The sequence below is a fragment of the Alosa pseudoharengus genome, unplaced genomic scaffold (assembly GCF_046254945.1).
Source record: "Alosa pseudoharengus isolate Yale_2024_CS ecotype anadromous, Long Island Sound unplaced genomic scaffold, YU_APseudo_1.1 YU_APseudo_1.1_scf_2, whole genome shotgun sequence".
NCBI lineage: Eukaryota > Metazoa > Chordata > Actinopteri > Clupeiformes > Clupeidae > Alosa > Alosa pseudoharengus.
Window position 1 is genome coordinate 12,099,595 of NW_027468663.1, and position 26,502 is coordinate 12,126,096.

Consider the following 26,502-nt stretch of genomic DNA (forward strand, 5'->3'; position numbering starts at 1 on the left):
TGCAGCCAGTTGATGCATTATATCAATCGAAATGGCTCCTGATTTTACTAATGGTCGTATTGCAACTGTTTGACTCTCATCTAATGTTTTTCTCCCATTCCCTTTTCCATCCTTTATCTCTCCCTCCCTATCTCTCTCTCTCTCTCCCTCCCTCTCTTTCTTTCTCTCTCTCTCCCTCTCTCTCTCTCTCCTTACTGTCCTTCTCTCTCTGACTCTGTTCTCTCTAAATGCCTCTCTCCACCCTCTTTCTCACTTTACTTGCCTTTCTTTCTCCCTCTCTCTCGTCCTCTCTGTGTCTCTATCCCTTACTTTCTCTCTCTTTCTCTCTCTCTCTTGCTCTCTCCCTCTTGCTCTCTCTAATCCCCCTTTCATAGGAAAGTGAGAGAAACTCTGCCCTCCTTTCGTCAGTTCTTCAGTTCAGCTTTCAGCCTGACTCACATCAGCCTCTCGTCGATGAAGATGCCTCCTGATGTTCTAAGGTGACCCTTACAAACATACACACATACACACACATACTGTACACAGCGCATGCTCACATGCACCCGCACACACATACACACAGACACACACACACAGGCACACACACACACACATACACACACACACACACACAGAGAGAGAGAGAGAGATAAATGTCTTGACTTAAATTCTGAAATGGTCTACTTTGAGCATGACGCTATAGACTTGATATTGTAACTCAACAGCCAATTTAATTCACCCATCCCTTTACTGTTGCTATAAGCAACAGTCGCTCAGTCTGAGTCACTTTGTTTGTTTCCTATTTACACAGCCAGAACTGTGTACAAACACCAAACACACACACACACACACACACACACACACACACACACACACACACACACATACACACACACACACACACACACATGTTTTGACTGAAATGCTGAAATATTCTCACTTCACTCACGCAAAATGCAGAACAGCTGAGTTTCACTGTATACCAGATAAGGGCAAGTTTCGGCCAAAGGGCAGATTTATTCAGATGCTTTCTGGTCAGGCTGTGGAGAGCTGGCACCAATGCAAAGAGGGTCTGAATTAGCTGCATCAGGGCTGCCCCCCCCCCTTCCCCTCAATACACCGCTCTCTTCCTTATCTCAACCTTCACTTTAGAGTATTTAAACAGCCTTATATGGGAATCAGAGTAATTCTCTAAGCTCCTTTGCCTCTAAGCCGGTAAGAACGTTGTAACACTGCATTCAGGGGAAGTTGTCTAATTTGATTCTTTTCAGACAAGTTTTTAGGTGGAATCCTGCTCCATGCAATGCGGTGTGAGCTGGCCCTGGGTAATCGATGGATAGAACAGGGGTCCAGCTGTCCCTCTCGGTCGTTTGTCGTCCAGAAGTGTGACTCTGACTCTGTGCGTGGCCTCTGTCTGTCTGTCTGTCTGTCTGTCCTCAGAGCACTGTTCCTGGGCCTGTCATCCAACCCGCATATCACTGACTTGCACCTGGACATCAGTGGCTGTGAGGTACTATTAGTCCGTCCGTCTGTCTGTCTGTCTGTCTGTGTGCCTGTTTGGTCCCTCTGAAACCCTGTCTCACACATTCTCACTCTCGTGTGGTCTCAGCGGTCTGTCTGGCTGTTGTCCTGTCTTGCCTCTCTCAACAACAACACATTCATTTATTTAACACGCTTTTCAAGGCACCCTTTTACAGTCAAGGGGGAACCTCACTTGCACCACCGAATGTGTAGCACCCACAATTACGTACCGGAACACTCACCAGTGTGAGGTAATGAATGAGCCAATGACTTGGGGGGGGGTGATTAGGGGGGCAGATTGAATGAGCCAGGTTGGGAATTTAGCCAGAGCACCGGCAAACCCCCCTACTCTTTGCGACAGGTGCCATGGGATCTTTAATGACCACAATAAGTCAGTACCGCCTGTCTCATCTGAAAGACGGCATCTCCTACAGCACAGTTTCCCTGTCACTGGGCCATTGGGATTTTTGATTTGTGGCCAGAGGGAAGATTGCCACCTACTAGCTGCCCACCAACACCAGTTCCAGCAGCAGCATAGTTTTCTCAGGGCGTCCCCCATCCAAGTACTAACCAAGCCCACCTCTGCTTAGCTTCTGCGTTTCAACATAGACAGGGTATCCATTGGTCTGGCTGCTGGCTCTCACTGACCCTGTCGCTCTCTGAGCTGCCTAGCTGTTCTCTGCTGTTCTAATTGGGCTCTGTGTGGCCCTGTTGAATGCTGTCACATCACAGGATGTTTGTCTGTGCGTCTCTCAGCTTCACCATCTGTTACCCAGATGATCTGTTGTTTGGCTTACTTAAGACCACGTCTCTTTATGCAATGTATTGACACCATGAAGCCATATGGGAACTAATTATCTCTCGCTTTTCTCCTCTCTTCTCTCTCTCTCTGTTGTGGTCCCTGAGTCCTCTCTCTCTCCCTCTTTCTCTATTTTTTCTTCTCTTTTTTTTCTTTCCATCTCCTTTTTCTTATCTTTTTCCATCATTTTATTATTTTTCTTTCTTTACTTCTCTCTCTCTCACTCTTTCTCTCTCTCTGTGTCTTAGCTGAGGTCAGCAGGAGCGGAGGTGATCCAGGACTTGTTCCCCAGAGTCTCCTGCATCAGCACTCTGGACATCTCTGACAATGGTGAAAGCGTGTGTCTGTCTGGCTGTGTGTGTGTGTGTGTGTGTGTGTGTGTGTGTGTGTGTGTGTGTGTGTGTATGTGAGTGACACAAAGCAGGCCAGACTTCATGCCCCAGGGCAGCAGAACCACTCTCGTTGACAGTCCCGGTGTGTGTGTCTGTCTGTGTCTCTATGTGTGTGTGTGTGTGTGTCTGTTGTGTAAGTATGCATGTGCCTATGCATGTGTTTGTGTGTGTGTGTGTTTGTGAGAGAGAGGGGGAGGGAGGTACACAGAGAGGGGGAGAAATAATGGGTAAGTGTCTAGAATATTTGGTACAGCTCTGTGTGTGGACTGGAAGATGCTAAGCTTTATTCATGTGCATTTCTTTACCCCTACCTTTATGTAATCTTATTTCATATATGTTTTTAATTTCATCATATCTACTGTTTTGTTTCTCTCATCTGTGGTGTTATTCTCTCTCCAGGGTTGGATGCAGATCTTCTGTCTGTTATCCCCACATTCTCCAGACATCCCTCCCTCAAACACCTGCTACTTGGCAAGAACTTCAACCTTAAAAGCAGGTACCTCAGAAGAGGGGAGGAGGAGGAGGAGGAGGAGGGGGGGAGGAGGAGGGGGGTTGATTACTTCCACGCCGAGGAGGACTTTCAAGTACACTTCATTTGCATTGCTGAATACTTGAAGGGCCTGTCCACACGAATACGGCAAAAGGAGTTTCTTGCAAAAATGCAGAAGAGGGACAGAAAGTGAAAAGGAGGGGGCGAACTTGACATGAACGCACCTTGGCACATTCTCGTAATATCAGACTCCCTTAGTGCCAAAGAACATTAAGACCTCTACAAAGGTCGTAGATAACAATAGACAGCCTGTGTTTGTATGGCAGAGAGAGAGCAAATGCAAGTACACAGTAAAGTAGAGAGTGTAGGAGCCTAGTCAATATGTTTCTGTCTCAGCTGACGGGTGATCTGAGAGTTTGTAAAGATCTGCTGATTTTTCACAGAAGCATCTGTTTGTCTGTCTGTCCCTCCGTCCGTCTGTACTAACGTCTGAAACAGCACTGGATGATTGAATTCTGGTGTGTCGGACTCTTTTCTTCTGATGCTTTTGTCCTGCGTTCCCTTCAGGGTTCTGGATGAGATCCTTCAGAAGCTTGTGTTACTCATACAGGAAGAAGAGTGTGTGAGTCACACAAACACAGACCCTGCAACCACTGAAAACACACACACACACACACACACACACACACACACACACACACACACACACACACTCACACACACCACACTCCTGTGCACTCATAGACACACACTTGCACACACATGTATATTTTCAGGCACAGACGCATTATACGCACACATGTGTCAGTTAAATCACAAAAATAGAGATGAAGACTGTTTTGACACATGCACACTGGTAGTAAGATTATTACACACAAGCACATACACCAACAAAGATGAAGAGTGTTTTGAGACAGACACACACACACAGACACGCACACACACACACACACACACACACACACACACACACACACACACACAGCAAACCAATACCCTCTGTTTACCCTCCTACTCAAACTCAGAATGGTAGGTTCTCCGTTGCAGTGCTGCAGCTGAATGATTCATCCTTCCTCTCTTCCTGTCTCCCTCTCTGTCTTCCTCCCTGATTACCCATCTTCTTCTTCTTCTTCTTCCTCCTCCTCTCCTAACTCTCACTCTTCAGCCCTCTGCTCACTCTATCTTTTTATTTCTCCTCCCTTAGGCTTTATAGCTGCTTTCATTCTGCATATTGCAGGATGAGCTCCGTTAAATAATTCACAGCATTTTATCAAGATCTACAAAATCGGTACATGTGTATATGTGTGTATCAATGTAAAACTAAGGACACACACATATGCATACCCATACCACAAAAAAATCATGTCATGCCCATACCCTCAAACATGCCCCTCTCCACACACACACACACACACACACACACACACACACACACACACACACACACACACACACACACACACACACACACACACACACACACACACACACACACACACACACACACACACCTACACAATCCCCCCATACATCCACACCCATATTTTTTCTCTCTCTTGCTCTTTGTCCGTTGTCCAGGCTCTGCAGTCCTTGTCGCTGGCAGACTCGCGCCTGCGCTCCAGGGGCACGGTGCTGGTCAATGCCCTGGGCAGCAACGCCTGCCTCCGCAAGGTGGACCTGAGCGGCAACGGCCTGGAGGACGTCGGGGCCCGCATGCTCAGCAAGGCCCTGCAGATCAACACCACCCTCCGGTACAGCACAGGGAGAGGGAGAGAAAGAGTGAGGGAGAGAGTGAGAGAGATGAACAGACATAACATAAAGGGAAAGAAAGAGACACCCATGCAGAGAGGTCAAGGCCCTGTAGTACACAGTGAGACAATGGCAGAGAGCTGGCTAAGCCCCCGCTGATGAATACCAATTTTAGCCAGCATTGTAACACAGAGAGAAGCCATTAAAGCCATTATGACAGAGAAAGCAGATTGCAGCAGACAGTCAGACAGTGGGGACTGCATTCTTAGCAAGACCATTTTCATACCTATGCCACAGAGAAAGATATATATTGCAATGGTATTTGAATGCAGATGCTACTGATTGGGGTGTATCATTTTAATGATTTCCCCCATGGTAATGAAGCACCATTACTGCAATGTAAATATTGAATGCATAAGCAACAAGATAATGAGTCTTTCTTGTTCCCACTCTCACTCTCACTCTCTCTCTCTCTCTCTCTCTCTCTCATTCTCACACACACACACTCACTCTCTATCTCTCTCTCTCCTTCCCTCTCTCTCTCCCCTTCTTCTTTTAGGAGTGTAACATGGGACCGTAATTACACCACTGCTACTGGATTCCAGGATGTTGCGCGAGCCTTGGAACAGTAATGCACACAGACACAGTCACACACACACTCAAGCTCAAATGGACACTGAGACACTTAGTGACATTCATAATGCACATTGTCACGCATTCACACACACAATGTCACACATTTACACATAACCAGTTTTGCTTGCGAGCCACAAATTCTTGTGTGCAGCCAAACCCAAAGAAAAGAAATGTTGAAGAATGACAGTGTAAAAATAGAAAGGACATACAAGGACATACTGTAGAGATACACATACAGTATACTCCGTCTTTAACTGACAAAGACACACACACACTCACACACTATACATAAACACACACACAAAAACACACATGCACACACACACTATACAGTGTTTCCCACAGAACTGAGTTCTATTTGTGGGGGTAGGTTTGCAGAATTAACTTGAATTCAACAGTTTTTAACAAATTAGCGTAGCATGATTATGATGAACCAGATTTAAGCACAATTTCGTACAATCTGGAAAATCATTGTGTGGTGGTCAATGTTGATATTGTGGTGGGCCGCCACAAATAAGTCAATGTATGGGAAACACTGCTATACATACACACACACAAACACACACACACACACACACACATACACACACACACACACACACACACACACACACACACACAAACAGCCCCTCTCCCATCGCATTGCAGTGTGTTACATCACCTCTGACCTGCTAGTGAGTGTTTGAAGAGGCATCAGAGGGCTGGGTGTGGTGCTGCTGCTGCGGCTGCTGCACCAACTACTCCACTGATGCTCCATAACTGGTCATGCCCCAGAACTGTTCAGACACACACAAACACCAGCCTCTGTATTTTTAACTCAGCTCTTAGTCATCAGCAGAAGAGGAAACACGGACTGGGCCTGTCAAGCACATGCTCATGAGAGGTAGTGTGTGGAGGTCTGGTTGTTTCTCAGGGTAGTTTCTCTTCCATCTTTATCCCCCTCCCTCCAGCAACTTCACTATCCAGTATATGCCACTTCCCCTCTGTGACATTGCACAGGCGTACCGCAACGCCCCCGACAGGACGGAACAGGCACTGACCAAGGTGAGCAAACACACTCCCCACCATCATCTTCAAACACAGACACTGACCAATGTTAGCACAGCAAACACACCCCAATCTCAATCAAACACAACCACCGACCTAGAGAGTAAACACTTTACCATCACTGTCACAGACGAGCTCTGACCAAGGTGGCTTCAGCATACACTCTTCAAACTTAATCCCATCCTTCAGAAGGATTGGGAAGGATTACACAATGATAATAAGGAATATAGTGAAAATACATTTGAGGGAAGCTCGCTTTTTAACTTAAGTTATTATGTGTTATTCATCAGCAACACATTGTGTAAGTACACTTGTGTAAGTAGCCTACTATTGAACCAAAAATATTTACATTTCTGCACCTACACTCTTAAAACGAATGTGTTGAAAACAATACAACTTGCACTGTTTTTAACACATCTCTGTGTCCAGATAGGGACAACAGTTTGTGTTGTTTCCGTTTTCATTTGTTACACAATGTGTTAAAAATAACACAATTTGCTTTGTTTTTTAACACATCTCTGTGTCCAGATATGGACAACACATTCGTTTTAAGACCGTCCTTGACCGCATTTCGTTCTATATTACTGCACCACCATAACTTGATACAAAAGTAAAGTAGTAGCGTCTCGACGTTGCTTGGCAACCATTCAGATAGAGGAAATATATTTCTTGGCGGAAGAATGATTATCTATGAATAAATAATTATATTTCTAGTTGCTGTGCCTTTACTCTATGAAACTTTGCCAGGTATTTATAGTAACAGTTTTAGAAAAGCAATAAGCCTCTGGAGTCTGTAGGTTACACTGATTCTACAACAGCTAAGGGGGGTTTTAGGCACTCCGCTAGCGCGTCGTGCTTAGATATATGAAAATATTCCATATAAACAACCTATGTATAAAACCTGCATGTGATGCATCTTTGGATGAAACAGGCAGCAAAGAGAGAGTTTTTGCGTCTGAGGCAGTGTCTGAATGTGTGTGTTGGCACTGCCATCACGGCGTGTCTGTGTGACTGGTCCCGGGATGTGAGGCCTAAGCTGTGTGACGACGGGCCATCTCTATAAATAGCTCACCGCAGTTCAGAATGATTGCAGCCGGCCCGTCATATCTGATGGCTGCCGGTAATTACCAGTGCTTGTGTTAGTGAATGTGTGCTTATCGCTACTGCATCAGCTGCAGTGCTCAACGCTGTTTGAATACACTCACTATTCCTGTCAGCCTTTCTTTCTCTCTCTCTCTCTCTCTCTCTCTCTCTCTCTTTCTCTCTCTCTTTCTCTCTCTTTCTCTCGCTCTCTCCCGACATATCTCCCGCTCTCTCAATCTCTCTCTTTTTCACACTTACTCTCTTTTCAACTCACTCATTCACTGTTTCTTCCTTACTCTTTCCCTCTCTCTCTCTCTCTCCCCTCACTTTTGCTTACTTCTCCTGTCTCCCTCTCCTTCAGATCCAGAGAGCTCTGTTGAGGAATAATCAAACTCAGCGCTTCTCGCAGAAACAGGCCCTGCGTCTGCATCAAGGTTTAGTGACCAGCACTGCGGAACAGGTACAGCAACTCTGAAATCACAACACAACACAACACAAAGCCATACTACACAACACAACACAACACAACACAACACAACACAACACAACACAACACAACACAACACAACACAACACAAAGCCACACAACACAACACAAAGCCACACTACACAACACAACACAACACAAAGCCACACTACACAACACAACACAAAGCCACACTACACAACACAACACAACACAAAGCCACACTACACAACACAACACAAAGCCACACAACACAACATAACACAAAGCCACACAACACAACACAACACAACACAACACAACACAACACAACACAAAGCCACACAACACAACACAACACAAAGCCACACAACACAACTCAAAGCCACACTACACAACACAAAGCCACACAACACAACACAACACAACACAACACAACACAACACAACACAACACAACACAACACAACACAACACAACACAACACAACACAACACAACACAACACAACACAAAGCCACACTACACAACACAACACAAAGCCACAATACACAACATAACACATCACAACACAAAGCCACACAACACAACACAACACAAAGCCACAAAACACAACACAACACAACACAAAGCCACACTACACAACACAACACAACACAACACAAAGCCACACTACACAACACAACACAACACAACACAACACAACACAACACAACACAACACAACACAAAGCCACACAACACAACACAACACAACACAACACAACACAAAGCCACACAACACAACACAACACAACACAACAAAAGGCCACACTACACAACACAACACAAAGCCACACTACACAACACAACACAAAGCCACACTACACAACACAACACAACACAACACAACACAAAGCCACACTACACAACACAACACAAAGCCACACAACACAACACAACACAAAGCCACACAACACAACACAACACAACACAACACAACACAACACAACACAAAGCCACACAACACAACACAACACAAAGCCACACTACACAACACAACACAACACAACAAAAAGCCACACTACACAACACTACACAACACAACAAAAGGCCACACTACACAACACAACACAAAGCCACACTACACAACACAACACAACACAACACTACACAATACAACAAAAGGCCACACTACACAACACAACACAAAGCCACACTACACAACACAACACAAAGCCACACTACACTACACAACACAACACAAAGCCACACTACACAACACAACACAAAGCCACACTACACTACACAACACAACACAACACAATGTAAAACACAACGCAAAGCCACACAACGGTAGGGCAGCCGTGGTCTACTGGTTAGTGCTTCGGACTTGTAACTGGAGGGTTGCTGGTTCGAACCCCGACTTGTAGGAAGCGACTGAAGTGCTCTTGAGCAAGGCACCTTACCCCTCACTGATCCCCGAGAGCTGCAGCAGGCAGCTCACTGCGTCGGGATCACTGTGTGCTGAGTGTGTTTCACTAATTCACGGATTGTGGGATAAATGCAGAGACCAAATTTCCCTCACGGTCTCAAAAGAGTATATATGCTTATACTTATACTACTTAACACACAGCCACACAACACGCCACACTACGCCACAACGCCACACTACATACAGTACAGTACACACAGTGGTATGCACACCACAACACATGCAAACTGAGCAGGCACAGCAGGCACAGCAGTAGTACCCATAGCAAACTCCACCATGTAGTTTTTTGCTGCTTAGCAAGAAAATCTTCACGTCACACAATTTCTGAAACCTGTCACAGAAAATCTTCAAAGCCAAAAGCTAATGCTCAGCCTTTGGCAAAATTAGATAGGATCAGACTTTGAACTTGATCTGACTGTAATCTTGACCCAGACCCATTGCCCTTCAAATGCAAGAATGTAAGACTACGAAGATGGGTCTACCATGTGACACAGAGTGACAGGGAGGCTACAGCGGGCACGTAACTGAAGCGTTCTGACCAGCGTAACTGTAGTGTCTGCTGCAATAGTTAGCTTCCACTGTAACCAATGGAACTGGCTACACCAGATTTAACAGCAGCACGAACGTTTGGAAAAATTAGTCTTCTAAAACAATTTTTACACTACATGTATGGAGCACTTCATAGTGTTTTGCATTTTGTGTGCAGTTCTGGAAATTAATATGTCTTTTTATTTATTTATTTATTTTATTTTGGGGGGGCGGGGTGCATAGTTTTGAAAACCTCTGTAAGCACTTAAAAAACATTGTAATATAGTAACATACTGTATACCACATACAGGCTCATCAGGTACAAAAACACAAACATACACAGGCTCAGCAGGTAAACAACCAAAATCTCAGCACATGTGGGCTCACCAGGTGAACATCTTCAGTAGGCCACCGCACCCCCAGGCACAGCAGTTATATGACTGACTGACTGCATGGTAGCCCATGCTGGCCAGAGTGCTGAGTGCGTGCTACTGGCTGCTGGGTCTTTTCCCCAGCATAAGCACCAGTGCTCTCCCTCCACATTCTCCACGGTCTCGCCAGAATAATACTCTCTGTCTCAGTCTGTTACTCTGTTACGAACTCTCCTTATCTTTCTTTCACCCTGCCAAAGCCACGCTATTTGTGTGCCTGTAATCCTGCCTGCCACAAACACTTTTTCCTTCTTATTCTTTCTCTTTTCTCCTCTTATTCTGTCTATTTTCTCTTCTCCCGTGCTGCGAGAGGCATTACGCTTCCTCTCAAGCTTGGTGATTAGCCCATACTTTCTGCTCTATTATTCAGCCAGGGTTGCTAAGTAACACTCACACACAGTGTAAAATCAGCCTCTTTTTTTGGGGAGTAAATGACAGAGTTATTGCAATTGCAGTGTTCTAGCATAACAGCTGCCTGATGACTTAATGTCTTTCTGTAATGTTCTGTAATGTGTTTTTCTCTCTGTTTTGTTTCTGTGTAAATTCTGTGAATGTGCGTGTGCCTATGTATGCATTTGTTTATTTGCCTGTGCTTCCGTGCATGTGTGTGTGTGTGTGTGTGTGTGTGTGTGTGTGTGTGTGTGTGTGTGTGTCTTTGTGCGTGTGTGTGTGTGTGTGTGTGTGTGTGTCTCAGGTGATGGAGCGCCTGTGTGTGCGTGTGCAGCAACAGCTGTGTGTTCTGCGGGGCTCAGCCGAGGGGGAAGAGCTACAGGCGGCGAGGCAGGTTCTCAAGGAGGCCAGGAACTCACGAGCGGTACGTGACGTATTTTTTGTGTGTGTGTGTGTGTGTGTGTGTGTGTGTGTGTGTGTGTGTGTGTGTGTGTGTGTGTGTGTGTGTGTGCGTGTGCGCAAACACCCATCAATTTGTCCTGTCCTCAGCTGTACCCATCCTTGTGTGAGCTGGCCCACGTGCTGTCAGTGGACGGTCCAGTCAGGCAGAGGCTGGACGTGCTAGCTGGAGAGCTGGCCAAGGCAGCTGATAAGGAACTACAGGTAAGTACTCACTGCACTGCACTGCACTGCACTGCTCCAGTCCAGTCTTTCTGTCTTTCTCAATATGCATGCCTCTCTATTCTTTCTCTCTCTCTCTCTCTTTCTCTTTCTCTCTTTGCAGACTCTCTTCTTCCTCTCTCCCTCTATCCAGACTCTCTTTTTCTCTCCCTCTATCCAGATTCTCTCTCCTTCTCTCCAGATATCCTCTCTCTGTATCTCCCTCAGACACTGACCTGCACATCTGAGAGTCTGCACCTCTTGTCAGACAGATCAGAGGCCCCTCTCCCCTCCACCCCTCCCGTCTCCTCCCCCTCATCCTTCCTCTCCCCCCCTCCTCTCTCCTCTCCTCTGCTCTGCCTTTAACTGCAGTCTGTATAATAGGCCTGTCAGAGGCCCAGGGAGAGTGGCAGAGAGGGTCAGCCTCGGCTGATATGTTTCCCCCAGAATAATAACCAGGTGTGCTACCTTCTGCACACCACTCTGTGTTCAGACCTCTCTGTACTGTAGAAGCAGAAAGACTTAACCATGGCCTTTCCTCCGTGATAAAACAGCAAGATCATGTCCTACATGCAATAGAGATGTCACCGTATCCTCTCATTTGTCATCCTCATAACAGTTGGTGTCCGGCAATGACATGGTATCACATGACCATCATTCATCATAAGAGACTGCCAAGGTTATTTTGAGCAGCTGTTATAGCACTTACTGTATTATGTGTTGTCATTAGTCTGCATGGTGGTTGGTATTCAGTGGCATGAGACGGTGTCATTTAACAGTCACGAGCAGTGATGACAGCTCCCTGAGTCACCTACTCATAAGCTGCCATTGCATTAAACATGTCTAAAGCTCTATTGACATCTACTGAGGATGATTAGGACATGGTAATGTGACACTGTTGCATTACTAGTCACTGGCTGTCATGGTGCCTCAGGGCAGGATATACAGTGGCATCTGCCATTACATATTTATGATATGGCCATGATGAAGGGTTCACGTTACGTGTAAGTGAAAATGACCAACACTTTTTAACGCCAGCCGCCCACGCCCTGTTGCTACACACAAGTGGAGGAGAGGAAATTGGCTCAATGTTGCCTGTAGAGATTCATGAGCTTGACTATGAGCATTCCACAGATCTAGCCTGTGTTGTTGTTCCCTGTGCTGATTGATGCATTCACGTAGTGTTATATCTGACGTTGTGTTTGTGGTGCCTGTCAGGTGATCGTGGACTCCATGGTGTCCCTGTGCCGTGAGCTGTGTCCACTCTCCGCCACCTCGGCCGAGCTGACCTCCCCTCCGCTCTCCTCCATCTCAGAGCGCGTCTCCATCCCTCGCTCTGTCATCCGCACTGCCCTGATGGAGCGAGCAGCGCAGGACATCAACAGAGCCCTCGAGTAAGAGCGCAGCAGTGATTTTTTAAACCCATTTCTTTTCAGATGGCCAACTTTGCCGAACCCAATGGAAACATCAATAAACAGAGCCCCCTGTTATTTTTAACCATGTTTATAAGGGCCCCAACAAATTCAAGAAGGTATGTGAAAAGCATTCCTTTTACTTTCCAAAAGCAGCCCCTCAAGAGCTTAAAAAGCTCCTGCTACCTCTCACAGCATACAAGCTGTCTAATCAGTCCCACAGAATGGACATCCCGGTCTAACATGAGTCAGGTGTACCGCATGTTTGTTTATGTACCTCTAGCCTCATGGAACAGAGAGATAGAGAGAGTGTGAGAGAGAGAGAGAGGGGGGGGGTGCAGAAAGAGGCAGAAGAGAGACAAAGACAGACATATAAAAAGAGGAAACACAGAAAATCACAGTAAGAGATGGAAACAGAGATGGTAAAAGACAACAAAACAGACTCAGATAGAGAGACACGGATAGACAGAAAGAGGATAGAGGAGGGAGAGAGGGAACGTGCTCTGGGAACATCATCAGACGCTGATGATATTATGTGCTGAAAGGGGAACAACCAAAAGATGAGGAGGGGAGAGAGAAAAGGGATCAGAGCAGAGCGAGAGGCCATGAACGAGTGAACGAGGCCAGAGAGAGAGGGGGGGGGGGGGGAGAAGGAGAGCGAGAGCTATGGGCTTCCTCCAGGCTGTCAGGAGAAATAAAGGCCACAGAGCGAGACCCAGAAAACAGGAAGCTGAGCCTCAGCTGTGCTGCTGGGGAGCCATTTCCCTAGCGTGCCGTGCCTGTGCCCCCAGACACCAGCCCAACCCCAGAATGTAAATGATGCAAAGAGACAGATACTAGAAAAGGCGGTGTGATTACTCTCTGCACGTGGATTTCCAACACTCAAGCATGTTTTGTTTTTTTCTGTCCTCTCTCTGTCACCACTTGACACCACTTGTCTGACACCACTTGAGACCCTCTTTTGTACTGTTACTGCGTGCATGCGAGAGACACTGAGCCATATTCTCACTCTTTCACCCCCCCTATCCTCTTCCTCTCTTCTCTCCTCTCTCTTTGCTGTTCTGTCATTTTTCTCAGGGAGGTTAAGCTTTCTGTCGTCTCCCATCTCACCAACACCATAGTGGATCAGATCCTGCAGGAGCTCTACTCCACTCACAAAACACTGGTACAGGCCTGGCCTCTTTCTGTCTCACTGTCTGTCTGCCAGCCTAACCACTTTACTCTGTCTACCACTGCTTACTGTTAGGAACCTGAAGGTTTGGTTGGGTTTGGTTTGTTTTTTTGTTTTTGTTTTTCTCCATACCGACAGTACTCCGTGACCTTGAGAAACAGAGATCTAGAGAAAAATTGCCGGAATTCTCCTTTAATGTTACCAACATTTCAGTTCAGATCTTCAAGGGACTATATGTAGAATTCTGTAGGACTTGAGTTGTATTGATTGCACTAATCCAGTTGCAATGACAGTCTTCCACTAACTTGCATGTTTGACATTAGGTACATAGGTACATGAGGTACATAGTGGTATTACAGAGTCCGGTCCTAACAGGGCCTAAAGATATCTACAGAGCAGGCATTTTTGACATTACATCAGTGCAGTTATTTCCCCTTTGAACTGTTCTGGAAAAAAATCAGACAAAAATACCCTTTAAAAATGAAAAACATTCAGGAGCATTGAAGGGTGTAGTATGCCGAGTTCATGTAAGGGATAAAGTATAGAACGCCGGTCATTATTGGAAAAATAAGTCCCGACAGGGCGAACCGGGGCGAACCCCGACGCGCAGCTTATTACACGGCTACTTGCCAAAACGAAATAATAAACTCCCCACGATATGACTTTAACCTACATAGCCTAGCCTATTTGTTACCGTTCATCGTGGCATTTGCTGAAACAAATAGTTTGCAGCAACACACGCTGAACTTGAATCAAACATTCTTTCGAACACAGCTGATCAACCGTCTGCTTTCACTTTTGAATGAAGTTCCAGTCCTTGCTTAGTGATATGAAAAGACGTGAAATAAAAGCATAAAGCCCATTTTCCTTGACAGCGGTCTGTTATACTTAGCAACGGTCTGTTATTGAGAATTAGCAGACCACCGAACGTTGGGAAAGCCCATTCAAATGAATGGAGCATTCTGCAGCATTATGAAGAGCCGTGTAATAAGTTAGTGATAACATGTTGTGTTAGGGTAGGAGTGTTAGGGAGGGATCCAGACTCTAAAGGGTTTTCCTGACTGTCTGTCTTGTGGATCTCACTCTGTTCTCAGCTGCAGCAGGTGTCCCAGGTGAGACGCCTTGAGGACAGGGGGACAGCCCGGCGAGCTCCGAGACACTCAGACACACTGGACATCGCAGACGAGGACTTGGCCATCGGCATCGTGAGTGAAAGACAGGAGAAAGTTGGAGAATGACTATGGGGAAATGGAAAGGACAGAGAAGGACATGCTGTAGAGACATACATACAGTATACCCCCTCTGTACCTGACAAAGATACACACACACACACTCATACACACACACACACACATACACACACACACACATAAACAAGTTTGTCCAGAGAGAAAGAAATCAAAGTAGCAGAGCCAAATAACAAGATTTAAAGATTTACAGACTAAAAAAGTGTGTGTTGTTTGTTTTCCTGAGAGAGAGAGAGAGAGAGAGAGAGAGAGAGGTTGTGATGCTGTGCATTTTTCACACCTTTAGGAAAATTGAATTCTTCCTCCTGCTGATTCTCCATTATGTGTGTCACCTTCTCTTTTTTCCATGTTTTTCTTTGTTGACTTAGACTTGTTTCTCTCTCGTCCTCCCCCTCTCTCACCAGGACACCATCGCCATCAAGAAGCGCAGCTCTCGCACCAGACGGATCCGGCCGGTGTCCACCAGATTGAGTGAGTTCACCCGAGCTGCAGGCTTGGACTTACTGATTTGTGCTGATGAATTATGCATTCTTATTAATTATTTATCGCAAAATGGTGACAAAAGGGGAACTTCTATCCAACTTGTTTTAGTTCACCTCATTAGCTATGCATGACACAAAATCTCTGCACTCTCATTCTATTCACCTCTCCTTTTATCTCTCTCTCTCTCTTTCTCTCCATGCTTTTCCTTCCTCTTTCTCTCCCTCTCTCTCTCTGCATCCCTTTCTTTCCATCTTTTCTCTCTCTCTCCCTTTCCTTCTATTTCTCCCTCTTGTACCTTCCTTGTTTCTGCACAACTATCATTTTGCCTACTTTACCTCCCCCCTTCTCTCTCTCTCTATCTCCCTCTCTCTCCCCCTCTCTCTTCGCCTCTCTCTCCCCCTCTCTCTCTCTTCAGCAGGTCTAGGTGATGACCCCTCTCTCTCTCTCTCCAGCAGGTCTAGGTGATGACCCCTCTCTCTCTCTCTCCAGCAGGTCTAGGTGATGACCCCTGCGCCTCCCCCATCATCTCTGCCCCTACTCCCTCCGCCCATCTGCCCCGCTCGGCTTCCTGGGAGGGGCTCTCCACCTTGCCTACCCAGGGTGCACCTCTGCGCCACGTGACTCATGTCAGACCTCGCCCCCCACGGCGACACAGGACAGGCTACACCCCTCCAGACACAGTAAGCAGTAACCTGTCTCCTGTGTTGCGTAGCCTACAGGTGCTGTGGCAGGCTTATTATTATCATTTCAGGATAATCAATTATTAATCTTACTCAACATTGCACATCTGGACAATGGCGAGTTGGATGAAATATTGGGCCAGGAAGAAAATGGTTCCTGAACCTTTACTCGCATTTCAACCTGTTTTTTTCCATGACCTCATTCTATGTGATGATATTGGCTTATCTCTTGCACAGAATGAGAACCGAGATGGAAAAACTGCATTAGGTTTATACTAGACATGCACTGTACATCTGATATGATTTTCCCATTTCCATCCTCAGACAATTCAGTGTTGTTGTTTACGAGAACATTAGCTTGCAACATCCACAGCATTCTCAGTGCCCTGGGGAAGATCTCACAAGACGTCAAATCGACTTCTTTTTTTTGTTCTGCACTAACTCTGTCAGTTATGACTCACATGCAAATCTCATTTCCCAAAACCTAATCACCCTGGAGCAGTGATGATGCTTGCATATTAGCTCTCATGAGCCCGCATACTTTCTAGGGCCTGCTCAGAAGACATGCAGGAGGATGGGAGAGCAGTGGTGTTCTAGCAGACGGGTAACTGCTATGGAAGAATCGATGATGATGATGATGATGATGATGATGATCAAAATGAAGATGATGATCATGATGATGATTAGAATTAAGCAATAAGCCCGGAGGCCCCGAAGCCCCAATAGGGCCGTAGGTTACATTGATTCTACAACAGCTAAGGGGCGTTGTTAGGCACGACGCGCTCCAGAGGCTTATTGCTTTTCTAAAACTGTTACTATAAATACCTGGCAAAGTTTCATAAAGTAAAGGCACAGCAACTAGAAATGGAACCGATTTATTCATAGATAATCACTCTTCCGCCAAGAAATATATTTCCTCTATCTGAATGGTTGCCAAGCTATGAAGTTATGGTAGCGTAGTAATATAGAGCGAAATGCGGTCAAGGTGTATGTTTATGCTGCATTTTACAACGGCATCAATCACAATCAAGGACCGCAACTATCAGTTATACAGAATTGTAGTGAACATTCAACAGTCCCTTTCTTGCTCCCCTGTTCCCTCTTCTGATGAAACATTGCTGTAATGTTGCTCTCTCCCTCTCTATCTCTCTCTCTCTCTCTATCTCTCTGTCTCTGTCCTCCATTCATGTGCAGCACTGTGCTGAAAACGGAGGAGTGAATCTGCTGGACGACGGCCTCCCTGACTTCTATACCAAGAGGGTTCTGCCAGACAGGTACAGGCTTACTATGAGTGCAGCAAACTGGAGGGAAAGGAAGTCATGCACCGAACACTTTAAGATTTGAAGTTATAAATCTGATGACTTTAGACGTTTGACAAAACAGCGAGGAACACCTTCTCATTGACATAATTCATCTCACTCTCTTGTAGGTAAACTCAATTGATTACAGCACTTAAGCATTAATTGATTTGTTTTTCTAAAGTCCAAAGGTTGTTAATGTTAATTGATACAGCTGATGCAATAGAGACACAGTATTTAAACGCTAATGCAGTTTGCTGTCGATGAACCGGAGTGAGCATAAAGTAAAGCAGCCAGGGCTGTTTTGTCTGTGTTCTACCTACAGTCAGCTGGCGTTGCACCAGGCCCAGGCGCTGAGGAAACAGAAGAGGCGGAGCGTCCTGTCCATCTTCTCCGGTTTCCGTAAGAACCGCCACTCCACCATTTCCTACCAGGAGGCGGAGTCTGCAGGACGGGCAGGGGCCTGTGGAGAGGAGTGCCGAACAAAGTACATCACACCCGTCAATCATAGCTGTCATTCAGAGCTGTGTCAGTCTTAAGGAACGAACATACTACTGCACATACTAGTTTTGTGCCATGCAAACGTGACTAGGCCTAGGCATACTTAATTTTCTGCTGTTTTGAACAATTTTTATGACACGCAATGTGTAATGCAATGCGTTAATACTGACCCGCATTTCCTGAACTGGGAAAAACATTTAGCTAACATCACACTACACGCAAGCACTGGTTGGTCAGTGCAGAGATAAGGGCATTTTCAGTATATGAATTTGTTCACAGTGACAACTGTTTACATTTGAACATCTAAAAATCATAGTGAACAAATTGTCATTCTCCGCCATGTTTTTTCTAGCTGTTCAATAAAACGCAGTAAATGATTCAATTGATTTCTGCTTTGGGGCCAGAGATGATGGTTGAAGAGAAGCACTCCTAATACTTCCACATGTTTGTCAGAGCTGCCTGCTGTAGGGGCATGTCACAAAATTTAGGTGGCATGCGACAGCCCCCACAAAATGTATTGATGTCAAAAATTTGTGTCACACAGGCTGCAGTGCGGAAGTATGCCAGAGCCTTTAGATATCAGAGCAGTGGATTTGCACCGTCACAGAATGCTGCCTGTAGCTAAATTGTGGAATGTGCTTTACCACCTGAGTGGGTTTGACATTTATCAGTGTGTACCTTCTTTCTACCTTTCTGTTTGTTTCTTATTTTTCTCTTTTCTTCTATTTGCCTCCTCCCTCTCTCTCTTTCACTCTCTCGTTCTGTCTTAATGGTTTTCATTTGTAACGTTTTGTTTTGTGTGTACGTTTGAAGGTAAAGGATAATTGAATCAAGGTCTTAGGACTCAAATCCACCTCCTCCCTATTTATTTTTGTTCTGAAGGAGCTGCAGTTTATTTTATGATATTAGGTGGCATTTAAGTTCATTCGGTCCATTAGTGAATGTGTGTGTTGGCTTTTAAGGATGATTGAATTCCACCCCATCACTTTCTCTCTCTCTCTATCTCCTTCCCTCTCTCTCTCTCTCTCTCTTTCTCATGTTACAGTGTGTCCAGTGAGAATGTGTACTCCACGGTGCAGTACCCTGGCGAGGGAGAGCAGGCCGTGGAGGTGAGCAGTGACCGCCCCCAGCGGCGGCTGGAGAGGCAGGGCTCCCAGAGGAGCACGCCCCAGGCAGCGCGGCCCCACCACGGCATCGCCCTCCCTGGCCTCCTGGGCGGCCCAGCCTGCCTCTCACACAAACAGGTGAGCGCTCCTTCATAGAGGTCAAAGGTCAAAGACACAATCTTGACTCGCTGTTGCCATACAGTAATGGCCAAAAGTGTTGGCACCCATGCTAAAGTTGACTGAAAAGAGGAATATAAAATCATATTTTAGAAATTTATCTTAATGCCTTAAGTGAAAAATGAGGAAATATCTAACCTTTAAGGACACCACTTTTCTTAGTGAATGAATAATGTATCATAAATAGATAAATGTTCTTCCTTAAAATACAGGGGTCATAAGTATTGACACCCCTATGTTAAATTCCCATAGAGACAGGCAGATTTTTATTTTTAAAGGCCAGTTATTTCATGGATCCAGAATACTGTGCATCCTGATAAAGTTACCTTGGCCTTTGGAATTAAAATAGCCCCACATCATCACATACCCTTCACTATACCTAGAGATTGGCATGGGTGTTATTTCAGTTAGCCTATTAGCTGGTTTGATTTGCATTGAGCTCAATGAGCATCAAACCAGCTAAAAGGCTAACTGAAATAACTGAAACAGCTATGTTGAGTATAAGCTTCTTCTCTATTCAGATAATCTTGATTTGGGGCCTGTGTTGGACCTAGGCTGTGTTTTCCATACTCTATTGGAAATTGTGTCCAGTCAAAGCATCCTAATGGGTGTAGACTTTGGGTTCATTTTGAAACCACTGGACCAGCTTTTAACCAATTGACATTGACCCCTATGGGACTGTTATTACTTTCTACTTCTCCCACATGCTGACATATTCCCAAATAGCACTGGCAGTAAGGAAACATTGTCTTTGCCCTTGATGAATAAATTGACAAATTCTTGCTCCAATTCCTCTTTGTTAGCTAATGTTATCTGTATTGCTTCGTCTAGTTTTAGCACTGCTGCTATTGTTGTTCCAACATTTCAAAACGAATGTTTTGCTTCAACATCATAGCATTTGGCCACCTCCACTGGTCACTGATTGGTCCGAACCAGCGAGTGTGGCTGATTTTGTGCATAGGGTTTCCAGAATATGGCTGCATTCAGATTTTCTGTCCTATAGCCTGTTTCTATCCACTTTCCCTTGATCCTCATGGAAAATATCATAAAGGTCAAATAGACTTGCAGTGTGTATCAAAGGTCAAATAGAACTGTAGTGTGTAAGCTGCTCATTTGTTCACACAACTTATACACCTATAGACCATACACTTCTCAGCTATACACACAGCAACCCCCTATTTTACAGTACTTCTTGCAAAAGTTTGCCACAAGACTCTTCAACTATTCACACTGGTTTGACAGTTTCTTCAGCAAAAGGCTTCCGAAACTTAAACAGACCTGTGGCTGCCTCAAATATATTTTCTCCAAGGAAGGAAGAAGGGGATGTCACTCTGAGTGTTTGATGTAAAGATTTCCCTCCCCGTCTCTCTCTCTCTTTCTCTCTCTTTCGTTCTGTCCTTCATCTGCAGTCTTCAGACACAGAGAGTGACACGCACAGCTCTGTGGGGACGGGCGCTTACACAGACACGCAGAGCGCGGAGAGAGACACCTTCGACAGCGACGGGCCTCCGCTGGGCGCCCGGGACGAGGCGGCGGCGGCGCATGCTGAGGGGCAGACAGCCAGCGTGGATGGCGGAGAGGAGGAGGAGGAGGAGGACTACGAGGACGTGGTCGTCTCACCCGGCACTGTGATAGAGAAGCGGACAGACACCACAAAGGGAGCGGAGGAAGAGCAGAAGCCTGAGGAGGAGAAGAAGAAAGAGGAGGAGGAGGAGAGGCAGAACCCTGAGGAGAAGAAGAAGAAAGAGGAGGAGGAGGGGGAGAGGCAGAAGCCTGTGCCGCCACCTCAGAGCTGCAAGCCCAGCCTGGCCAGAATGAGGCAGCGACACCTGCTGGACAGCTCTGGTACTGCAGTGCTGCGGCCACTGCGCCACCATCATAGTACACAACGCAACCCAGGGAAGAGGGAGGCAGGGGAAGGGAGTGGGGGGGGGGGGGCAGAGAGGCTGTTGTAGTGCATTAGTATTGGCAGTGGCAAAGATTTCAGATTCCAAACTTACAGCAAAGTTGCTGGACTGCGGCAAACTCTGTGTAGACTGAACCAGGCTGAATGCCGTCCTGTTGTGACAGCGACACAAACTACACTCAGCTAAACTAATTCACACCAGCCATCTAAAGGCAAAAGAAAAAAATATATTGATGATCAGGATAATAGCTGTTTAAAATGTCAATATATTGAAATATTGGAGGACAGATATTGATATTTCATCAGTATTTGTGCTGGGGTGTCCATTCCATCCACTATGGGGTTCTAGAAACGCTGTCCTGTCAGTTAGGAATGTTACATTGTGATATTACATTGTCAGAGAGAGCGAGACACCCAGTTAGTTACAGAAGCTAAATATCTTCACTCAAAGTAAAACTCGAAAAAAGTCTGGCTTGAGGAATGCCCTAGGAAGTGTTGGAAGGGCTTTATTGATTGTTCTGAGAGGCGGTCTATGTTATCGGTTAGCAGTGCTGTTTGGCTTTAATAAGATTAAATGAATCAGTGGGCAGTCTGAGCGTTTTTGCTTCGTGTGAGCTCTCCCTGATGTGATGACACAGGCTTTCTGCCCCCAGACGCTGGTGGAAGCAAGCGGGATTCACAGAGAGCAAAGCTGTGGCCTGTGGCTAAAACTAAGCTTGTTTACCTGTGCAGAGCCTTCAATAGAGGAGACCGGAGGAGAGGAGGAGGTTGGGGAGGAGAGGGAGGAGAGGAATGGTGACGGCACACCGAAGGATCAAAACATCAAGGCGCATTCTACTGGAAATGAAAAGGTAGGGATGTGTGTGTGTGTGTGTGTTCCCATGCACAAGTATATCCGTGTGTTTGTGTGTATATGAATAAATTTAATTTAAGTGTGTGTGTGTGTGTCTATGCACAAGTATATCTGTGTGTGTGTGTGTGTGTGTGTGTGTGTGTGTGTGTATGTGTGTGTGTGTGTGTGTCCATGCACAAGTATATCCGTGTGTCTGTGTGTATGAATAAGTTTAAGTGTGTGTGTGTGTGTGTGTGTGTCCATGCACAAGTATATCTGTGTGTGTGTGTGTGTGTGTATGAATAAGTGCAAATGTGTGTGTGTGTGTGTATGAATAAGTGTAAGTGTGTGTATGTGTGTTTAATTAACTTTTTAACATCTACCAGCCACAGTTCCAATTTCAAATTTTATCATTTGGCTGGTAGCTAGTGCTAATTTCCCTGTGTGTGTGTGTGTGTGTGTGTGTGTGTTCCTGCCTGAAGGAGAGAAACAGTGATAGGGTTATATCAGCTGTGTGCTGCTTTATGATTCATTTCTACTCCCTGTTTGCAGTGGTCTCCTCAGGCAGGTAAAGAGCAGACAATCACAGACAGGGGGTTACCTGAGCATAGTCCCTCTGTCTCTCCCTCCAAAGAGAGAGCCAATCCCAGGGCAGGACGGCCTCCCGTGCCTCCCGCCTCTTCAAAGCCTGTGCTTCATCATTCGTTTGACTCTGCTGTCAGTCAGGGTATGTTGTGCTGTATTTTTTATTTAATTTTATTGAACCTTTAATTAGGCAGGTAAATCCTTAAGAACATGCTCTTATTTGCAATGGCGGCCTTGCAAAATGCAAAAGCCTCTTTGGCGATTAAATGAATATAGTCACAGGTAATATAATACACAGGGACAGGCACTACATGAGAGTGGAGCACATCATAGCATAGGCTCTGGGAGAGCAGACTGCACACAAGCAGACACATGTAAAAACCCACAACAACAAACTACACACACAACAGTGACAGGCAGCTAACACATGCAGATGTAATATGATGATGCAGAAAGGGCTAGGATACAGCAAGCAGTTATAACAACGCATGTTGTTGGATCTTTCACTACTGTCGTTAAAATTGCTTTGTTGGCTAGACTTGTTAAATACAGTGTTGCCCATAAAGTGGTCAGAGAATGTTATGTGACATGCACTATACATGTGATTACGATGATGATGATGGTGATGATTGAGTTCTGTGGCCTTTGTTAGGTGATGAAGATGGCAGCAACTCCAACGGTGTACGGCTGAAGCCGTACCGTAACAGAAAAGCCAATTCTTGTGACACAGGTACACGCAAGAAATCACATGTATAGTGTGAGCACTTGTTTACATATGCATGTCTGCATGCGTGTGCTTGTTTGTGTACACGTGGGACCATGGAGGGGTGAACATAAGTGATTAACCACAGATGGTGCATGTTTGTCATTTCCAGTTAATTCTTTAGTATTTTTCACTGCCTGCATGCAAAGCATGTTCTTTGGGTTGTGCATGTTTGTGTTTGTTTGTTCGTGTGTGTGTGTGTGTGTGTGTGTGTCTCAGAACATGCTCTCATTCCTTGTACCTCTTTTCATAATTTCTGCAGCTCCTCTTAAATGATTTGCTGCTCTTAACATCCATAATAACAGGTCAATGAGATGAGTGGCCTTAAAGCTTACTGCGATACATAGGTCATAAACCCATTGTCAGGGTGATGTGAATATAATGACTGTAATTATTAGAGTAGATCTAAAACACCCACTCTCCTCCTCCCCACTTGTTTATCACACTGTGCTCTCTTATTGACTTGACTGTTTGTCTGTTTCTTTGTTTGTCTGTCTGCCTGCCTGTCTGTTTGTCTCTGTGTATGTAATTGTTCTTTTTTTGGCCTGTCTGTCTATCTGTCTGTCTATCTGTCTGTCTGTTTTTTCCCCTCTCTCTCTCTCTCTGTCTTTGTTTGTCTGTCCACCTAGTCCACCTAGTGTCTGTCTATCTGTCCATATATCTGTTACTGGAGAAGCGTAAATCAGGTTTGCATGCCCTTTTGGGGCTGTGCTGAAAATGCCTTGGCTGTAGCTCACACTTGCCTGTAGCCCCATGTGTATGAACGTGTGTGTTGTGTCTGGGTTTGTGTGTATGTTCATTCTCAGGCGTGGGACACAACAGCCCCCGCGATCTGGAGAAGTCCTCAGATCGCAAGCCCCCAGTGAAAAAACCCCGACTACCCCCCAAAAGACACAAATCTGTGGATTTTCCCGGTACTTGTGCGTGTGTGTGGTGCGTGTTTGTGTTTGTGCTTGTGTGAGTGAGAGATTGTGAATGAGTGTGTGTGTGGGTATGTGTGTGTGTGTGTGACTGAGTGTGTGTGTGTGTGTGTGTGTGTGTGTGTGTGTGTGTGTGTGTGTGTGTGTGTGTGTGTATGTGTATGTGTGAGTGAGTAATTGTGAATGAGTGTGTGTGTATGTGTGTACTGTAAATGTGTGTGCGTGTGAGTGAGTGATTGTGAATGAGTGTGTGTGTGTGTGTGAGAGAGTAATTGTGAATGTGTGTGTGTGTGTGTGTGTGTGTGTGTGTGTGTGTGCGTGTGTGTGTCTGTATGATCCTGTGTTTGCATAAAAGCTCCTGCATGCGTGAGATTTTTATGCTCCATGTGCTCCACACTGTGTGTATGCCTACACTGCTCAACTTCCAATCAGGACCTAACTTCTTTGTTTGACTGATTGATTGACTGATTGATTGATTGATTGATTGACTGATGGAGTTTAACATCTCCCAAACTCAGACAAAGTAAGCCTGTGGTGTTTGTCATGCCGTACATGCTGACTCATAAAAGCTAGACATCCAGTAGGTGGGATGACTGATAGGCACTTACAGAGGCACACTCTCTCTCTCCCTCTCTTCCTTTCCTTCTGTGTTTTGCTTTCTTTCCTACTCTCCTCTCTTGCTTTCTCTCCTTCCCTTCATATCTCCCCCACTACCTTCAAGAATCGTCGTCTTCCCCTCTTTCTCTCTCTCCATTTCTCTCTTCTCCCCATTCTGTCCTATCTCACTTGATCTCTGCTGTCTCTCGCTCTGTCTCTCTCTCCCTCCATCTTGCTATGCTGGGCAGATGGCTATGCGCTGACCTTTAGAGTGCTTCTAAAGCCAGCTTAGTGCTGAAGGTGAGGTGAGGATGCTGGTGTTAACCCCCCCACTCTCTCTCTCTCTCTCTGTCTCTCTCTACATCTCTCTCTTCCCCAGGTCACACAGGCCCGGAGCCTGGCAACGGAGAGGCGTCATGACAACGCCAGCCTAGGAGCCCGCCGGCCACATTGGCATGACAACCACTGGGGGGGGGGATTATTATGATGATGGCTAGAGGAAGGAAGGAAGAAAGGAGAGGGAAGTAAATGTAGAGTGAGAAATGGAGGAATGAGAGCAGAGGAGACTGCTGGAGAGACCATTTGGCTCTCTGTAAACAGCCCAATAAATGTAGCTACACGATGTTCCAGTGGGAGCACTCAAACTCTCCAACTCTTATTCATCCTCCCCTGTCCAGTTCAGTCCATTCTCTATCTCGACCTCTCACACTCTCAGCCAGCTGAGCTAACACAGGGTCAGAGTCAGCTCTCCACTTACCACACCACTGTCTTAAATCAGGCCTCTACTAAAGTACTGTTTTCTGTCTTTCTCTCTCTCTCTCTCTCTTTCTTTCTCTACCCCCCTCTTGCTTGTCACTTTTTTCTCTTATGTCAGTAGACAATCTTTTGACACTGAAACTACAAGCTTTGGTGTTTGCTTGTAGGTGATCATGATCTGTAAATATAAAATACAACAATCACTTTTTGCACAAGTCAAAGTGAAGACCATTGCTCTGCATTTTATGTTGATTTTTACATATTGATAAGTGTTGCATAAGTTATCAGGAAGCTGTTGTGTGATGATGTTCATCTTGTTTTCAGTATTATTATTATGTTATTTCATGGTTGCTACTTGGTCAAAGAAACATTATAACAATCAAAGTTGTGCAAGAACAAAATGAGCTTTATTTTTTAAAAAATGTGAATGTTACTTTGACTGAATAA

The 26,502-nt window shown here is 45.5% G+C and overlaps 1 protein-coding gene across 1 annotated transcript in view; it reads left to right on the top strand.

Annotated features, from left to right (window-relative positions):
• carmil3 (capping protein regulator and myosin 1 linker 3) overlaps positions 1-26,502 on the top strand; it is a 55,135-nt gene extending 28,633 nt beyond the window's left edge. Inside the window, exons 16-40 of the mRNA XM_076293760.1 lie at positions 375-479; positions 1,420-1,489; positions 2,548-2,629; positions 3,091-3,187; positions 3,749-3,803; positions 4,760-4,932; positions 5,490-5,558; positions 6,517-6,610; positions 8,058-8,156; positions 11,266-11,385; positions 11,511-11,624; positions 12,840-13,015; positions 14,111-14,198; positions 15,299-15,409; positions 15,856-15,922; positions 16,427-16,614; positions 17,809-17,888; positions 18,238-18,399; positions 19,459-19,657; positions 21,106-21,541; positions 22,335-22,453; positions 22,987-23,161; positions 23,672-23,749; positions 24,589-24,696; positions 25,679-26,502. Of these exons, the coding sequence (XP_076149875.1) occupies positions 375-479; positions 1,420-1,489; positions 2,548-2,629; positions 3,091-3,187; positions 3,749-3,803; positions 4,760-4,932; positions 5,490-5,558; positions 6,517-6,610; positions 8,058-8,156; positions 11,266-11,385; positions 11,511-11,624; positions 12,840-13,015; positions 14,111-14,198; positions 15,299-15,409; positions 15,856-15,922; positions 16,427-16,614; positions 17,809-17,888; positions 18,238-18,399; positions 19,459-19,657; positions 21,106-21,541; positions 22,335-22,453; positions 22,987-23,161; positions 23,672-23,749; positions 24,589-24,696; positions 25,679-25,719 (3,106 nt within the window). The 3' untranslated portion in view covers positions 25,720-26,502. The remainder of the gene's footprint in view (positions 1-374; positions 480-1,419; positions 1,490-2,547; positions 2,630-3,090; positions 3,188-3,748; positions 3,804-4,759; positions 4,933-5,489; positions 5,559-6,516; positions 6,611-8,057; positions 8,157-11,265; positions 11,386-11,510; positions 11,625-12,839; positions 13,016-14,110; positions 14,199-15,298; positions 15,410-15,855; positions 15,923-16,426; positions 16,615-17,808; positions 17,889-18,237; positions 18,400-19,458; positions 19,658-21,105; positions 21,542-22,334; positions 22,454-22,986; positions 23,162-23,671; positions 23,750-24,588; positions 24,697-25,678) is intronic.